At 42.7% G+C, this 19,506-nt stretch overlaps 1 protein-coding gene across 4 annotated transcripts in view; it reads right to left on the bottom strand.

Moving 5' to 3' along the window:
• The window catches only part of LOC135503754 (F-actin-monooxygenase MICAL2-like), a 49,274-nt gene that overhangs the window by 18,710 nt on the left and 11,058 nt on the right, over nucleotides 1-19,506 (bottom strand). For 3 of the 4 annotated variants that reach the window (XM_064921918.1, XM_064921897.1, XM_064921903.1), the window contains exons 2-5: nucleotides 15,180-15,560; nucleotides 3,109-3,316; nucleotides 2,498-2,614; nucleotides 641-742 (exon numbers count right to left, since the gene is read on the bottom strand). In XM_064921918.1, the coding sequence (XP_064777990.1) occupies nucleotides 641-742; nucleotides 2,498-2,614; nucleotides 3,109-3,316; nucleotides 15,180-15,440 (688 nt within the window). In that variant the 5' untranslated portion in view covers nucleotides 15,441-15,560. Of the gene's footprint in view, nucleotides 1-640; nucleotides 743-2,497; nucleotides 2,615-3,108; nucleotides 3,317-9,548; nucleotides 9,667-15,179; nucleotides 15,561-19,506 lie in introns of those variants that run through there. The other variant, XM_064921910.1, reaches the window with a different exon arrangement.

The following is a 19,506-nucleotide window of genomic DNA, read 5'->3' as shown; positions in this document are numbered from 1 at the left end:
GAGAGTCCAACATGCATGCATCAACTGTTGAACAGCATCCAGATGACGACACACACAGGGCCCAAGATCTTTTTTTATTAAGGTACAGAGAGATGGTGATTTCATGTGTAACCTTGCCCTTTGAAGGAGAGATTAATGACATCACATAGGGTATCGTTTTATAGAGTTACATTTTATGGCTTCCTAACTTTCGTGGATAAGACTATGCCTTTTTAAATTGATGCTTTTTGTAGCCAAAAGCCGCAGCCAACAACAATTGTATGTTTCTTAGTTACAGTTGTTAGGCTGTTATCCAGACAAAATAATGATATGAGAATGGTGTCCTGGATATTATTTGAAACAAGCCACTGTCAACAAAGCTACATAAACATACTTTTCAATATAGAAATTGTGTTTGAAGGCGCTTCGGATAATATCCAACTGCATTTTTAACTTGGAGCTAAATTTAGCTTTGGAGCAAGTAGTGTTTAGTAAACATATTGAGCATCTCAGAGAGAGCCATTCCACGGATGTAATCACATGATATCATATACAGTACCATATCACCATATCCTATGTCTGGGGTCAGATCATTAATGGTATGTAGATATACTCTGCATGGATACAACCCATCACCCTCCCATCCCTCCAGAGATCTCACCTTCCAGGGTATTTCTCCTCCCATCAGCCCCCACCACCACGTCAAAGTCAATATTAGCCACAGGGTGATCGGCAGGCCTGATCTCAGCTCTCCAGCCAGGCCCTGAAACACAGACAGAGGAGAGGAGGGAGAATGGGAAGGGAGGAGAGGAGGGAGAGCGGGAAGGGAGGAGAGGAGGGAGAGAAGGTCAGTACAGTTCACAGGGACACACACCTCAAACAAACACACTTATCAGTATACAAGCGGGTAGAGTTCAACCCAGATAGAGAGAATGAGAGGACGTGGGCTAGAGAAACAGACAAAACATTTACTTGGTTGCTCTTTCTGCCTGTTATTTCTGGGGAACAATATTTATGATGCCTATCAACACCAGTGGGGGAAGGGGTTTGCTAATCCTGACAGCTCTCAACCAAGAGGGTGACACAGAGGCCACACACATTGTGTCATTTAGCTCAGCAGACTATACCGTGCTGTAATTATATAAGATGTTGATTAATGTCAGTCTCACTTGTACTGTGTAATTGACACCAGAGCGTTAGCTAGCTACAGTATATAATTCAATATGGTACAGCGTTTTAGCACGTAGTGGATCAAATGTGGTGAATAATGTCAGCCACAGAGGCAGTGTGAGACCCCAGCAGCGTTGAGTTGGCTGTCGATCCGCTGAGTAATATCACCATGTCAAAAATGCATTCCATCATGTCAAGGACACCGAGCACCCTGTGACAGCAAAAGTAGGGGGACCATTCTGTATCCAAATTTAGTAAAGACTCTTGTTTATATCCGTTGGTTGACGTCGCTGTCGAGGAGGCCACATGGGATAGCTAATGACCTCCAGTCCAGGAGTCCAATCAACAAAGCTCTGTAGGAGAGAGGGGGGTCAAGTGTAGAGGTATTTGCCTCACATCACCACACACCATTCACATCGTGAAGCAGCTAGTACTGTTAAAAGAACTTGGTTGAGGGGGCATGGTTGTAATTACACTGGCTAATCAGCTCTTAATTCACTTCCACAGACGTAATTTGGCTCTGCTGCTCCTTAAACAAAGCCACTAGGTCTGCTCTGCTCACTGATATTACTGTGTGCTCTGCTCAGCCGCAGCCATAAAATAACATTAGCATCTGGGGAGGTTGCTAACCATTAGCAGCTGAATAGGAATGGTGAAGCAATGATTATGACTTTTAAACATTTGATTTCCATGGCAATGCAAATATCAAATAAAGGGTGATCAGTGCACTACTGTAACAGTGCTGCTGTTTACTGCTGGTTGCCAAGGAGATTCACTGTTGAATGGGGGAGGCAGAACTACTCTAACAGGTACTAGTTATGGACTGCAGTAACTCCCTGTAGCTCAAGATACAGTGATGTAAAGCAGCAGAATGCTATGGTGTGGGAGAGAATATACTGTGTTGGGATCCTCTGGGCAGCCACGTACAGATGTAGGATCTTAATTTGATCAACCTGTTGCAGGAGAACTTCCCTGCAATGCATGAAATGTTAAACTTGTATCAACTTGTAGAGGTTTTTCAAAAGGATTCTAAAGTTTGTAATTTCCACTTCGAAATTTCAGACTGAATTTTCCCTTAAGAAAAATGTATCAACATTTTGATGTTGATGTTCTCCAAATGCATTGCATAAAGCCCTTCAACCCCAACTAGCCTGTCTGATATTGAAAGTCTGGTCCCAAATGCTGTAACCTAGCCCTTGCCTGAACCCTGAACTACATCCAAAAGACCTGGAAGGGTGAGCAGAAAGGAGCAGGGATGATGGGTTGATGGGTACTAGGCCAATGTTGATGGATTTCAATGGACATATAGCTACTGCAAGTGACGGCCTGTAAGTGGACTGTCACTCACCGTCATTCTCCTGGTTCTCTGGAGGTTCCAGCAGCTTGACAAACTCCACATTGACGTGGAACTCCACAGCTGCGAGCAGGGCGATCTTTAGCAGCATGAGCTGGAGCTGACGAATACCTGGCAAACAAAGACAAGAATCAGGGGGTCTAAGAACCATGCAAGAAACTCAGCTGGATTTTCTGGCTTATCAAATACAGTACCTAGTACACTGCACAGGCATCCATGGATTTACACATTATACACACACTAGACAGCTGTAGAAAGATTTGCTTTTAACAGCAGCAGTTGGCAGCTCTATTTTGTATCTCTGTAGCTAAGAGCAGGTGGAAGGTTCACCTTCCATGGCTCACAACCTTGACATTATGCAACAGAAGGTATTGGCAGCATCAAGGCTACCAGACAAAAAATATCTTTGGAGGGGAATAGGACACAATGTCATAATCATAGGCTAAGGACATGAATCCAACAATATCGATAAGCAAAATATTATGCTGCAAAAGTAAGTACATGTCGGGCTATGAGAGTTGGCTGTTATTCATAACAGCTGTTATGGCTGTACGGGCGGAAGGTTTTCCTGGTGAGATGTTTACTCCACATGTAAAGGTGCTTACTGATGTGGTCTATGGCTCCAGCACAGAATTTGCCATAGAACTTCTTAGCCCCCAGGCCCTTGAGGTCGTGGATGGTGTAGGGCCACAGGTGCAGCACGTTGTTCCTGGAGAAGGTGTCCCTCTTCTCAATCACCACCACCTTGGCCCCCAGCAGAGCCAGCTCGATTGCCGTCCGCAAGCCACATGGGCCTCCCCCGATGATAAGGCACTGCAGGAACAAGAATGACAGAGGGACACCATTATCATTATGAGTGCAAATAAATAGGACTCAAAATTGTATTTCAGTCATATTTCTGTTACACAAAATGCAATACATGTCACGATGTCGGTTCCTCTCCTTGTTTGCTCGGCGCTCGGTGTCGCCGGTCTTCTAGCCATCATCGATCCACTTTTAATTTTCCTTTTGTTTTGTCTTGTCTTCCCACACACCTGGTCTCAATTCCCTCATCACATGTTGTGTATTTAACCCTCTGTTCCCCCCATGTCTTTGTGCGTAATTGTTTATTGTAAGTGCATGTGCACGTTTTCTATGGTGCGCGACGGGTTTTGTACCCATTTGTTTGTTGTTCTGGTTTCCGTATGGTTTTATGAATAAAACTGCTCCGTTGATTACCCAGTTTACACACTCCCTTATAATACATGTGTACATCATAACCATGTCTGCCAAAGAGATCATATACTGTATACGTGCCTTATCGCCATAATAAATAATACTTACTGAAAATAGAATCATTGTTTAAACATGTAGACATACTCAATAGCAGATGAAATATGAGGGGATGAGTTGAGTGTTTACTGTATATTGCCAAGTAAACAGACAGAGTGTCTAGGGTGGATGTTTATGGTGACAGTATGTTGTGTGTTACTCTGACCCAGGGCTGGGAGAGTATGTGTCATTACCTCAACAGTAGATCCTTATTACAGCCTAGTCATATCAAAGACATGATTCATGCATCTGCCTCACTCAAATATGCATGAAGTCAGTTTTTTGGGTTAAAGGATCCTTCTGAGAATGTGTGGTGAGAACATGACTTCATCCAGCCTTCTAGAAAGGATGAGAAGGGACTTTTTTGGGGCGTTAGTTCTTCTGAGGAATCATCTCACTGTCCAACCACTCCTGAGTCAGACAGTAGCCCCTGCTGTGCCCAACGAGTTTGGCTGCTTCCTGTTTCCTTAACCTTATAACCAATCAGAGCCTCTCTCAACCAGGCTCAGCTAACTCAGCCCACTGTGACCTTTTCATTTCAGATACCTTATTTCCTCCCCAGCCCAGTCAACACACACACCTGACCTCTAAATCCCCAGCAGTATATTTGAACAGCAGGACTCACTTCCTGTCACCCTGTGTGTCTGCCTGAAGGGCCACAGGAACTCCCATGTGTCACTCCGATCAGTATTGTGACACGATCGTGTTTCAGCCCCAGCCTCGGGGGCCTTATCATGTTTGTATACTGTGGCTCTGTGCTGAATGGGGTATACTCTCTCTCTTTTTCGCGAGCTCTCTATCCTTCTCTCTCTCTCGTTCTCCCACTCGCTCTCCTTCACTTTCTCTCCCCCCTCTATTCCCGCCCCTTTCTCTCTCTCCCGCTCTGTCCCAGGGTGCTGTTTACAGAGCTAAACGTGGCAGCTGCCCAGATCACACCATAAATGGTACCGCTGCTCCCGGCAATAAAAATATGATTGAGCTTTAGTCATTCTGTTTTCTCATTCTGCGTGTGTGAGTCTGCTGCCAGGTTGTCATCAGGAGGCGAAGGAGAACATAACATTAGCAGCCTAGGGGTAAGACTATGAGGTATTCAATACTCATCAGGTATACTAGTCAAACCCAGGTGTCTGGACAGGCCTGGCCCAGTTCTTTTCATCACGTGGAGTGATTACAGTTTTTTTCGATTGCTAAACGATAGTGGACACAACTGGAGTCACATGTGCAAAACTCTAGTTCGTTTTTCATTGCTTGAACACAGTTTTCAAAACTCTACACACTTATCCCATGACTTTAACCACAACCTGCACAACACTGTGGATTTACAACACTTTGTTCAAATGCTAACACACTGCTGTCAAAACTGTGAACCACACATTCAAAACGGAATAGATTTCAGCCTTGTGCCTTTCAAACACTGCTGATTGCAATTTTAGCTGAAAGGCTAAGCAGGTGTCTTGTTTTAGACTTGTTAGTGAACACACACACATATTACAGTATATATAGGTAGAGCTCAGAAAGACTCATTTTGGAAATGGAATAAGGAAGATGGGTTTGTGGAGGGAGAAGGGTGGCAGGGAGAGGGCGGATGCGTGGAGGAAGACAAAGAAGACAAAGAGCTGTTATTTCAGATGAAATAAGGGCTACACTTATAGACCATGTCGTGAACCATGGTCTCTCATTGAGAGAGGCAGGGTTGAGGGTGCAACCCAATCTGCAAAGATCCACAGTGGCATCTGTAATGTGAATTTTCCATCATACAAACAGGTGAGAGTTACATCCTTACAGTAAATGAAAACATTACAGGAATCTATTTTGTATTGCAATTATAGAATATTCACACAGATATATATTACAGTAAGTTTGACTGTAAAATATATTTTTACAACAGGACCCAAAGGCTGCCCCCAACAGGGGGAAGAGGAAAAATATTTTCAGATGCGCAGGAAAATGCTATTGTTGACATGGTTGTTGTCAACAATGCAATAAAACAGCGGGAGATTCAAGATAGTGCTGGCTGATAATGATATATTTGAAAATGTTAATTCTGTCAGCACAACAACTATTGCTCAAGTCCTAAAGAAACACCAAGTTACAATGAAACAGTTATACACTGTACCGTTCGAGAGAAACAGTGAAAAAAAACACTGGCATTTCTACAGTATAACTGTGCACTTACTGTTTTTCAGAGAGTAATGGAGGTGGAAGCACTGGAAAGACCACATTCATTTGTATTTATCGATGAAGCTGGATTTAACCTTGCCAAAACATGGCGCAGAGGAAGGAATGTTATAGGTCAAAGGGCCACTGTGGAGGTTCCAGGCCAAAGGGGGGGAAATATCACCATGTGTGCTGCAATGGCCAATGATGGTTTGCTTCTCAACACACCACTCATTGGCCCATACAACACAGAAAGGCTTCTAGCTTTCCTAGAACAGCTCTATGCTCAGCTAGTGCCAGCAGAACAGGGGGAGCCAGTAAGAATCCCCCAAGTTTTTGTCATAGTTTGCGATAATGTTGCTTTTCACCACTCTGCAGCTGTCACAGATTGGTTTGCAGCACATCACAGATTTATGGTTTTGTACCTGCCTGCATATTCACCCTTCCTCAACCCAATAGAGGAGTTTTTCTCTGCCTGGAGGTGGAAAGTGTTTGGTCACCACCCACATGACCAAATGTCTCTTTTGGAAACCATGCGTGCCGGATGTGAGGACACGAGTCCAGAGGACTGCCAGGCACTCCAGAAGGTTCTTCCCCAGGTGCATGGCAAGAGAAAAGCTGTGGCCTGATGCTAAAGAGAGGCAGGATTAGCCCCTCAATTATTTGTTCGAATTACAGTATGTACTTTTAGTTTCTACCTTTTTTTTCTCATTACTGTAATTCCGTAAATTACTACAGACTATTGAAGTAAACTGTTAATTTTCATTTACCTTAAAGAATTGTTATGTTCTAAAAATTTTAATAAATCATGTGAAAGAATGTCACTCTTTTCTTTGAAGAAAATATTACTTTGTATGAAGTCACTGAAATTGTTCAAACTGTAAAGATGAAAAGTTTGTATTTTCTGTATTGGTGTTTGATGCTAGTGTTTTTACTCTCAGTGTGTTCTGAGTGACAGTGTGTGTTATCTCAGTGAGGGTTGTGCATAGTGTTTGGCTGCACTGAGCGTGTTTTGAGCCATGTGTTAAGAGTTGTGTTGCTTGGAATGAGTTTTGCAGGTGATGTGAACTGTTTAGCTCAGGTGACTGTTGGTAGTGCAGACTGTAGTTAGAGTTTTGCACATGTGACTCCAGTTGTGCCCACTGTCGTTTAGCAATCGAAAAAACTGTAAAGTGAATGGGCTCTTTAACCATTGTCAGGAGAATAAGACAGTCACCGAGACGTGCCAGGTGTGTTAAGCATCACCGCCACAGAGGAAAAAGAAAAAAACATGTGGAACAATGCCTTATTCACAAACACAAAACAACATCAGCTGAGTTTATTCAGATGTGCCTAACCACCCAATCCCACAATGTGGGGAATTATCAAACCTGATATGAGCTAGATAATCACTATCAAAGCACTACTTTTGTTTTAGTCTGTCTCTATGGTGCTATGAGAGATGAGCGGTTTGTTTTTCCTGTTTCTATGCGATGCTGTGTTATCGCAGATGGGAGGGCTTCCTGAGGGCCCACTGCAGTTCTGCTGAGTCAGACCACAGCTACTTCCTGTCTGTCCCCCACCTGTGACCTCACACCCTCACCAGGAGTGTGACCTCACCCCACCTCACCTTTCACTTCTCTCCCGTTCATTACTTACTGCACCTGGAGCCCTATTAGCTGTCAATCAAATCAAAATCAAATTAAAGTTTATTGGCCATGTACACAGTTTATCATACTCAGATCATGCAGAATGTAGACTGGAGGCCAACTCAAACATGCTTATCAAAATGGAAAGTGAACATAATGTCAGGCAGTTGGTAATTATTTTCTCCTAGAATCCTGATCAATCTATAGAGCTCAAGACTATAGGATACTGCTGAACCAAGCATTATCCTCCATAACTGCACTGTTTTTGAATGAGTACAAATGACTTGTTATACTCTACGGAGAATAGTATGCCCTCTAAGGTCATAGGCATTAGCTGACTGGTGGTCTCCAGTGTGTTCACGCTGCCAGCCAGGTTAGATTGACAGGAACACCACCCAACACTGGGCTGAGTGGAGGTCCTTAACACACATGCTTATTCTGGCTTCACTGGAGTAAAACAAACTGACTGTGTGTGTGAGTGAGTGGAGCCTGTGCACCTGCAGACATGATGTGATGCCTCACTAGCTTGGCCCAGCGCACGGTGGTGGCTCACGCTGTTTTGGGACAAAACGTCAGACTCAAGGTACTCAATCAACTGAGAGAGACCACCGGGAGAGCCACAACATGAACTGGCAACCCTCGCAGACAGCCATCTGGGACTTCATGGGAATTAGAAGAGGAGAAAAGGTGCAATACTCCTGTCTGAGCATGAAATAGGCCTGGGAAACGGGCAAGGAGGGCACAGTGTCTCTCTGAACTTTCAAATCATTCTGTAGAATGTTCCATACAGTGAATTATTTGCTCAGTGGAAGCACACTTTTCCACAGCATCAAACCATATAATTAAGGGATGTCAAGAGAGGATGCCAAGCATGGAAATGTTGATGACACACTTCAATATTGGGCCATCTAGGGTGAGATTTACGAGCATGGCATAGACAACCTGTTATAGAGGAGAGCTCCTCTACAATGAGGGGGGAAATACAGCAGGAAATCAAAAAAGCAGTTGTTCTGTCTTGAATTCTAACCCGCTTTCAGTGGGTTGTGAAGTAAAGAGTTTGTGTCTTCACTGTAGTTTAGTCTAAAGGGCAGGAGGCTGGGGAACTGAACAGTGTAGTTTAGTCTAAAGGGCAGGAGGCTGGGGAACTGAACAGTGTAGTTTAGTCTAAAGGGCAGGAGACTGGGGAACTGAACAGTGTAGTTTAGTCTAAAGGGCAGGAGACTGGGGAACTGAACAGTGTAGTTTAGTCTAAAGGGCAGGAGACTGGGGAACTGAACAGTGTAGTTTAGTCTAAAGGGCAGGAGGCTGGGGAACTGAACAGTGTAGTTTAGTCTAAAGGGCAGGAGACTGGGGAACTGAACAGTGTAGTTTAGTCTAAAGGGCAGGAGACTGGGGAACTGAACAGTGTAGTTTAGTCTAAAGGGCAGGAGACTGGGGAACTGAACAGTGTAGTTTAGTCTAAAGGGCAGGAGACTGGGGAACTGAACAGTGTAGTTTAGTCTAAAGGGCAGGAGGCTGGGGAACTGAACAGTGTAATAAACAACAACACAATGAAAACGTTTCCATGTGCTTCATACATGAGGTATGTGCCAACATTATACAGGCATAACAGTTCGCAGAAGAAAAAGGAAATGAAATGTAACACTTATGATTGAAGGTATTTCATGAATGCCCAAACCGTTACAAACATATTACATAGCTCAAGGAGAATTACGTTTGCACAACGGAGACTACAAACTATCAGGCTATTTGCCATTTCATTTAATTAGGCTATTACTGCAATAATAGTATATGTCATAATGTGGAGTTAGATTGCCTAATAATTAGAGGGCTTACTTTGTAATTGTGATGTAGAAATGCAGAGAACACACAAATCAGATCCTTAATAGAAAACAGTGTCTGTATTTTGCTGAGGTATACTGGCGCTGAAGTGCAGGTCAGGAGCTCACCTCCAGGACATAGCCGGTCCAAATAGTTTCCATGGAATCTGGCACTGGACAGCGGCACCGCCCTGGAAAACTAACCGTCTCTCTCACTGGGCCTCTTCCCACTTCAGCTCACTTCTCCAGACCTCTCGGATGAGACGAGCACAAAGCAACTCTGACACTATTAAAATAAGCTTTTCAGATCTCGGGCTCAAGAAGCCACTTCAATAGGCCTAAAGCACTTACATTTAACAGCATAATCAGTGAAAGAGACTAAGCCCAGTAACATGTGTCCTATGACCATTCTTTTCAGTGTATCTGCTTCGTATTAAAAAAAAAAAAACATTCATATGGGCCTTCATTGTGTTCCTCATTAAAAACGTATATAGAAGAAACCAACAGTACGTCTGTGTCATTAGCATTATAGCCAGCTGTATGCAGTAACAAACTGGGGATGACTTCATATCCTATACAGATTGTAGCTCCAGCAGGCATTTGGAGGCTGGGTGAGGAATGCTATCACGTTATTATTCCCTGTGAACCACCACCGAACCCTAACTCAACGGTTACGTCATCCACTCCTTGTGAAGAAAGTAAAGTAATTTATCAAGTTGTGGCAGATGGGCTGCAATTAATCACAACAGGAGAGCCATATACTGTACCACTATCTGTGGGAGATGTCCGTCAATCATTTTACGCCTTAAATCTCCTATTCTGTAAAGAGACTTCAAACAAAAGAAGTGAGGGTAAGTTGAATTCTGGCCTACGTTTTTTACAAGGTTGTTTCTCCTTCACAAAATACATTTCCATCCACACAGCCAGAGTAATGAAATACTTATGTGAGTCTCTCCTACTGTACCAACAGTAAGGTTAATTAGCCAGAACTCAGAGAATGTACTGTACATCTGTTTTATTACATTGATCAATAAGGCCATTCTACGCTGTCCTGTGGCTCGTCAGACTGAGGAATCCTAGCTGAAACTATTTGGCACGGGATTAAAGACAATCAGACACTTTAAATGAAGGGTTCAATAGAACCGGGATAGCACCTAATCATGGCATACTCTCAGATCAAGGGGGTATATGGTGTTCCAACCTGGTTTATAGTTGGTATCAGAGAGAACTAGTAAAACCTGGCTTATTTTGGATAACTTAAAACACACTTTAATAATATCTGGGCAGGGTTCCAACCCTTCAGGAGGGCCCATTAAAAAACACCACCCTCTCAGTAGAACTAAGAAAAATAATCACACTTGCTGAGTGATGCTGTCTGTGGCTGTGTGTTATGAAAGCATTTTGGTGACTGATTGAGGGTGCTGTGTAGCTTTGTAATGCCCCATTCTGCCACGCTGAAAGGGGCAAGGCTCTGTAGAGCTGTGGATGAGGAGGGATGAGGATAGTGCTGAAGAGAGTTACCGTAAAGGCGTTGGTATGCTTCCCAGCCGAAACAGTTCGGAAGAGTTTGTGCATATATTATGATGACATTTTGTGGCGTTTGTACGTTTTAGACTTCAGTGAGGGTTTTTTCATCTGTTCGGGCACAGTTAGAGAAATACTGCATCTGCACCCAAACATCTAAGTTAGATGTAAAATTGCGCGTATAAGATCTCCTCTGAAAAAATTTGAAAATTAATGGCAGATTTGTTGAGTTATCTTAGATTAATTCTGACTATTGAGGAAGTATATACTGGCTATGGGGTCTAAACCACACTGCACACTGTCCTAACCCATCTGGACAAGAGGAATACCTATGTGAGAATGCTGTTCATCGACTACAGCTCAGCATTTAACACCATAGTACCCTCCAAACTCGTCATCAAGCTCGAGAACCTGGGTCTCGACCCCGCCCTGTGCAACTGGCTACTGGACTTCCTGACGGGCCGCCCCCAGGTGGTGAGGGTAGGTAACAACATCTCCAACCCGCTGATCCTCAACACTGGGGCCCCACAAGGGTGCGTTCTGAACCCTCTCCTGTACTCTCTGTTCACCCACGACTGCATGGCCATGCACGCCTCCAACTCAATCATCAAGTTTGCGGACGACACTACAGTGGTAGGCTTGATTACCAACAACGACGAGACGTCCTACAGGGAGGAGGTGAGGGACCTCGGAGTGTGGTGTCAGGAAAATAACCTCACACTCAACGTCAACAACACAAAGGAGATGATTGTGGACTTCAGGAAACAGCAGAGGGAGCACCCCCCTATCCACATCGACGGGACAGTAGTGGAGAGGGTAGAAAGTTTTAAGTTCCTCGGCATACACATCACGGACAAACTGAATTGGTCCATCCACAGAGAAAGCGTGGTGAAGAAGGTGCCTCTTCAACCTCAGGAGGCTGAAGAAATTTGGCTTGTCACCAAAAGCACTCACAAACTTCTACAGATGCACAATCGAGAGCTTCCTGTCGGGCTGTATCACCGCCTGGTACGGCAACTGCTCCGCCCACAAACGTAAGGCTCTCCAGAGGGTAGTGAGGTCTGCACAACACATCACCAGGGGCAAACTACCTGCCCTCCAGGACACCTACACCACACGATGTCACGGGAAGGCCATAAAGATCATCAAGGACAACAACCACCCGAGCCACTGCCTGTTCACCCCGCTATCATCCAGAAGGCGAGGTCAGTACAGGTGCATCAAAGCAGGGAACGAGAGACTGAAAAACAGCTTCTATCTCAAGGCCATCAGACTGTTAAACAGTCATCACTAACATTGAGTGGCTGCTGCCAACATACTGACTCAACTCCAGCCACTTTAATAATGGGAATTGATGGAAATGTATGTAAAATGTATGACTAGCCACTTTAAACAATGCCACTTAATATAATGTTTACATACCCTACATTACTCATCTCATATGTATATGTATATGTATATAGTGTACTCATTTAAACTGCTGTATCTTGCTGCATCTACTGCATCTTGCCATTTTTATGTAATACATGTATCACTAGCCACTTTAAACTATGCCACTTTATGTTTATATACCCTACATTACTCATCTCATATGTATATACTGTACTCTATACCATCTACTGCATCTTGCCTATGCCGTTCTGTACCATCACTCATTCATATATCTTTATGTACATATTCTTTATCCCTTTACACTGTGTATAAGGTAGTAGTTGTGGAATTGTTAGGTTAGATTACTCGTTGGTTATTAATGCATTGTCGGAACTAGATGCACAAGCATTTCGCTACACTCGCATTAACATCTGCTAACCATGTGAATGTGACAAATAAAATTAGATTTGATTTGATGTGAAAATGTACACTTGAAGTCGGAAGTTTACATACACTTAGGTTGGAGTCATTAAAACTCGTTTTTCAACCACTCCACAAATTTCTTGTTAACAAACTACAGTCTTTGTGCATGACACAAGTCATTTTTCCAGCAATTGTTTACAGACAGATTAATTCACTTAAAATTCACTGTATCACAATTCCAGTGGGTCAGAAGTTTACATACACTATGTTGACTGTGCCTTTAAACTTTGAAAATTTCCAGAAAATTATGTCATGGTTTAAGAAGCTTCTGATAGGGTAATTGACATAATTTGAGTCAATTGGAGGTGTAACTGTGGGTGTATTTCAAGGCCTGGTTCATCCTTGGGAGCAGTTGCCAAACGCCCGAAGGTACTACGTTCATCTGTACAAACAATAGTACACAAGTATAAACACCATGGGACCACGCAGCCATCATACCTCTCAGGAAGGAGACGCATTCATTCTCCAAGAGATGAATGTACTTTGATGCGAAAAGTTCAAATCAATCCCAGAACAACAGCAAAGGAACTTGTGAAGATGCTGGAGGAAACAGGTACAAAAGTATCTATATCCACAGTAAAACAAGTCCTATATCGACATAACCTGAAAGGCCGCTCAGCAAGGAAGAAGCCACTACTCCAAAACCTCCATAAAAAAGCTAGACAACAGTTTGCAACTGCACATGGGGACAAAGATCGTACTTTTTGGAGAAATGTCCTCTGGTCTGATGAAGATGAAACAAAAATAGAACTGTTTGGCCATAATGACCATCATTATGTTTGGAGGAAAAAGGGGGAAGCTTGCAAGCTGAAGAACACCATCCCAACCGTGAAGCACGGGGTGGCAGCATCATGTTGTGGGGGTGCTTTGCTGCAGGAGGGACTGGTGCACCTCACAAAATAGATGGCATCATGAGGAGGAAAATTATGTGTATATATTGAAGCAAAATCTCAAGACATCAGTCAGGAAGTTAAAGCTTGGTCGCAAATGGGTCTTCCAAATGGACAATGACCCCAAACATACTTCCAAAGTTGTGGAAAAATGGCTTAAGGACAACAAAGTCAAGGTATTGGAGTGGCCATCACAAAGCCCTGACCTCAATCCCATAGAAAATTTGTGGGCAGAACTGAAAAAGCGTGTGCGAGCAAGGAGGCCTACAAACCTGACTCAGAAACACCATCTCTGTCAGGAGGAATGGGCCAAAATTCACCCAACTTATTGTGGGAAGCTTGTGGAAGCTACCCAAAACGTTTGACCCAAGTTAAAAAAATTTAAGACAATGCTACCAAATTGAGTGTATGTAAACTTCTGACACACTGGGAATGTGATGAAAAAAATTAAAGCTGAAATAAATCATTCTCTCTACTATTATTCTGACATTTCACATTCTTAAAGAAAGTGGTGATACTAACTGACCTAAGACAGGGAATTTTTATTAGGATTAAATGTCAGGAATTGTGAAAATCGGAGTTTAAATGTATTTGGTTAAGGTGTATGTAAACTTCCAACTTCAACTGTACAAACAGTACCATTGCAGCTTTTTTCTATTTTTTCTAGCTTTTCAAGAGAAGGTCTTTTAAGGGACTATGTGAGCAAGTTAGGTTCGACCTAGGTGAGTTTGGCTAGGCGCCAATCGAACTGAAGCATGCTGATGCTGTAAGTGTCTGTGTCTGTGTCTGTGTCTGTGTCTCTGTGTGTGTGTGTGTGTGTGTGTGTGTGTGTGTGTGTGTGTGTGTGTGTGTGTGTGTGTGTGTGTGTGTGTGTGTGTGTGTGTGTGTGTGTGTGTGTGTGTGTGTGTGTGTGTGTGTGTGTGTGTGTGTGTGTGTGTGTGCGCGCATGCATGTGTATTTGTGAACATACGTGTGTAAATACTGAGATGAAATTTGAGTTCTCAGCTGTTTATATGTGCCAGCTGCAGTAAAGTAGCTGATTTAATGTGTCCTGACAGGTACAGTTTAAAGTGATGACCATGACGTTGCTTAAGTCACTACTCTCCCTATAACAGAGCACTTCTCTACTAAGAATGGACAAACTGCCGATTGTCTAAATCCGATTTTAGCCGGGAAAAAGTCAGAGAATCAGTCACACCTGTCACTATTGTGATTTGAATCCTGATTAATCATAAGTCCAATGGGTCAGACCAGTCATACAACTCACAGCTACACATAGAGAAGTGAAATGCATAACATTCATAAATATTACTTCCACATGAATATATTGGGATCTTATTTCAAACTACTGTAGAGTGTGCACTGTGCAGTCAAGACAATTTTCACTGAGCTCTGTCTACAGTGTGCACATAACACCAGAGGAAAAACAACACCTCTGTATGATGCAAAGCAAGTGTCCTTCGAATGTCATGCTGAGTGGCTGTTAGCTTACCTTGGTGCCCACACAGGCTTGGCCCTTCTTGTACTCCTTGTGGCAGGTTCTCTTGTCCAGCTTGGTCCAGAGGGCTTTGGCCCTCCAGGATGTGAGCCTGGTCTTCAGACTACAGTAGAACGTCTCATGGTCCTGAGGGTCTAGATCCAGCAGCCTGCACAGGAGGTTGAAGGACTGCAGGGTGCCCTTACAGGTGGAGGCCTGGATGAAGTTCTCAAACAGCTTCCCTGCCTGGTCCTTCTCCTCCTCTGTCTCCCCCATCTTTCCCAGGAGGAGTGCAGGGTGCTTGGCTGGTGCTGGCTTGCCTTTCCTCCTCTCTCGCTCTCCCCCAGCTGTCTCAGTGGCTACACCCACAGCCTGGCCCCCATGGTCATGCCCAATCTGAGGAGGTACAGAGAAAACACATTGAGTCGGATGTCATCGCACGGCCTGCAGAAGTGCAGAATCCTTATCAGATGGCTTTATGGAACATTGGGAGAAAAAAATTAAACAGTCAAGTTTTGGACAGGAAAAGGCACAACTCTCGCTAACCATTCTTAGTTTTATTATTTATACGTTTAAAAGTTTGATGTTTCGGCCTTCAATGGCCTTCTTCAGAATAGTCACAGAGGGAATAGACAAGTTCATATAGTGCATGGGGAAGACAATTAGGGAAACAGTCAATTAACCAGCCTGCAACAATCACTGATTTTCTACAGAACTGGTTTCATTGTATGTATTTTACTTCAAATCACTGACTTATATTTCCAGTGTAAGAATAGATGTGTTTGAGCTCTCAAAGAAAGCATTTTTATTTTCTGACAAACTAATACAGCATGCTATACTAACTGATTGTTTCTAGATAGATCCTGGGATAATGATTGTCTTCATTTCTGGTCAACAATGGACTGTGGAAGAGTGCACATTTCCAAAAGTCAATGCCAAAAGTTCAAAATCTCAAAATAGAAACGTGTTTCAAAACATACAGTGTTCCCATTTCTATGAACTAAATGAAATACAGGAGGTCATACAGTAACACAGAGAATATCAACACAATAATGAATCATGGTTTCCATCTACAAAGTACAATGCATTTCAATCTAATGACCAAATCTATGGATAAAAATACCAGACAGCTCAGTGAGGTCAGACAGTTCGGCCCATGCCTGTTTGCACATCACTGACTTGGCACTAGTGGACACAGACATACTGCTAAGCAGGGAGAAAAAAGTGTTTGTCTTGCGGCTGGAAACTGGACAGAGGTTCATTTTTTTCATCCGCAGAAGGTGGACACCTACCCCTGGATATACTACCTCGAGTTGTAGACTAGTCTCATGGGTCTACATTACATGGTAAATCTCTGGGACACTCAAATTAATATGAGTGATATGCACTAATTAGCAACTTTTCAAGTACTTACTACTTTTTAGGTACTCTGCAATTACTTAGCATTTTAGCTAACCCTAACCTAACTCCTTACCTTAACCCTAACCACTAAAAAAACAAATGTTAGCATTAGCCACCTAGCTAATGTTAGCCAAAACAAATGTGAATTTGTAACATATTAGAAGTTTTGCAAATGCGTAACATGTTGTACGTTTTGCAAATTCATAACATATTGTACAAAATGCAATACATAACTTATCATACAAATTGTCATTCTTAACATATCATACAACTCCCACAAATGAATACATACCATATGAAACGCAACACATACTAAATGTAATGTCTCGAATTTAACTTACAGAATAATAAGAAATGCTCTGAGACCATGTTGATTGTTGTGTTTGTTTGTTTTTTCGCTCCCCTATAGGATTTCAAAGCCATTGAATTCCCTATGATAATATTGATGTCTCAACAGGTCTGAAGGATAAAAGTGAAACAGAATATTAGTTTGAGGACAACCTCTCTGTATCATTGAGTGGCCAGGATGGTACTCAGGCCACACCTTAACTGAGAGAGACCGAAAACTCTTCATTAATTAAGAATGAGGCTTACATATGCTTACTTTTACTTGTAGCATTACCCTCACACACCATATATTGAAAAATGAAACTGACACTAGAAAAATAACCCAATCCCCTATTTCAAAAACCACTAATCAAACATTTGAAAAGCATGCCAGGGAATCCACACCAGAGCACAACATAAAAGCATAACATGGAAACCTCACCTAAAAATATGGGAACTTTTTGGGTGGGGACCATGGCTTCGGTGAGGTCCCCTCTTTCAAAAACCACTAATCAAACATTTGAAAAGCATGCCAGGGAATCCACACCAGAGCACAACATAAAAGCATAACATGGAAACCTCTCCTAAAAATATGGGAACTTTTTGGGTGGGGACCATGGCATCATGAAGAACAAGGAACACACCAGGCCCGAGATGAGAAGTTTGGGAATAGCAGTCATCCCAAGGAGCACTTTGCTATTCAAATCATCCATGGAGAGGAGATGCAGCATCCTCTGGATGAACTACAGATATCTAAAGCTGAGGTGGGAGACTGCCAGGTTGAATGTCACTCAGCTCTTTTTTATTTATTTTTATTTGACCTTTATTTAACCAGGCAAGTCTGTTAAGAACAAATTCTTATTTTCAATGACAGCCTAGGAACAGTGGGTTAACTGCCTGTTCAGTGGCAGAACAACAGATTTTAAGAGAAGTACCTTGTCAGCTTTTTATTTTACCTTTATTTAACTGTTATTTTTTGAACTTGCAACCTTCTGGTTACTAGTCCAATGCGCTAACCACTAGGCTACCCTACCGCCCCTCAAATGATAAGCAACTCCACATGGGAGGTGTTAGCTTGGAGCAAAGATACATGAGACTTCTGTTGTCAAGTCCTTGAACCAAGTCTTGGTTCTTAGACAGCTTTCAGTGAAGCATTTTGGGAAACAACTCTAAATAGGCATACTTAAAGGAAAAATCTTTAGGTATTAGTCCACTGTTGATACAGTCTCAAAATATTTTGCATGTCAGCAGTTGAGTTTTCAAGATATAGGATTTTCAAGAAGCAAAGTGTCACTCATGATGATGCATTTTGGGACTGTATTACAGTGGGCTAATTCAAAAAAAGAACAAAATACAGTTTGAAAGGATTTTCCCTGGAACATGAGCACTATTTGTGGTCACTGAAAACATGCCAGTTCTCATACAAACAAAACCATTCTATCTTACAGAATCTGTTTGGCCCTAACAAGCTGTATATTTTGCATCCTGTTCGCTGTTGTTGTTTCTTTGCCTTACAGTCATTCATCCTGGATAATGGGATGCAAGCTCGTATTGAGGACAATGTGGGAGGGTGTCAACTTCTGTCCCCAGGCTGATACACACACACACTCCTGTCCTAGTGTCAGACACATAACCGTACAGGCCTCGCTCTGGAGACAGCCAAGCCCCAGACTGCATTCCAACGCTGCATGCCTCACATAGCACTGAACTGCTCTATCAACAAGGAAGGCAACGCCTACAGACCTCTGTCAATGGTTCAACCACATATATCCAATGGCGTGCTCATGACTCTGGGCCCATTCTGTAGGCTGTTATCAGTGTGTTTTGGTGATGAAATGTTCACGAGTGCTGAGAGAGGGCTGTGAGGGGCTCAGCATAGCATACAGGTGCTTTAATTAGCTTGGGGCAGGGTCATTTGTTTATGCAAAGGGTGTATTATTATGCTGCTGTGGGGTAAGGGTGTTCCTCTTACCATGCAAATTGTGGTACAACACAACATCTCCATTCACACCATTGTTGAAATAACAGCAAATGGTGAGAAAATCCTGAATGGCCCACTTTGTTCTCTGGTTATATGGGACAAGTTAGATGTGACAAATGATGGTATTTGCAACTGTTTTTTCTGTATAGATTTCATAACAAAAAACATAAGGACTTCTGTTGAACTACAGTAAACACCCACTTTGTCTACCACTAACAAGTAGTTGTACTCCCAAAGCCTCATTACAGGAAGCAATTTTAATATGCGGCTATCACAATATCAGACCATTTCCAAAGAAGACATACAGTAACTACAACTCGTGCTTGGAAAGTTTAAATACAAACAGGGGTTTGTGCTCCAAGCTTCACAAATTGTTTTTAAAAAGCTACAGTATGAAGACCTGCTGGAGAGGTCTTTCTGTGTTGGTTAATGAAAGCTAGCACACACTGCCCTCACAGAGCCTTTGGAAAGGTTTCAGACCCCTTGACTTTTTCCACATTTTGTTACGTTACCGCCTTATTCTGAAATTGACTAAATTAATGCTTTTCCCTCATCAATCTACACACAATACCGCATAATGACAAAGCGAAAACAGTTTTTTTGAAATGTTTGCAAGTTTATAAAAAATAGATA

The sequence above is a fragment of the Oncorhynchus masou genome, chromosome 2 (genome assembly GCF_036934945.1).
Source record: "Oncorhynchus masou masou isolate Uvic2021 chromosome 2, UVic_Omas_1.1, whole genome shotgun sequence".
Classification (NCBI taxonomy): Eukaryota; Metazoa; Chordata; class Actinopteri; order Salmoniformes; family Salmonidae; genus Oncorhynchus; species Oncorhynchus masou.
The sequence above is the reverse complement of the archived record's forward strand: the minus strand, read 5'-3'. Positions and strand labels throughout refer to the sequence as shown.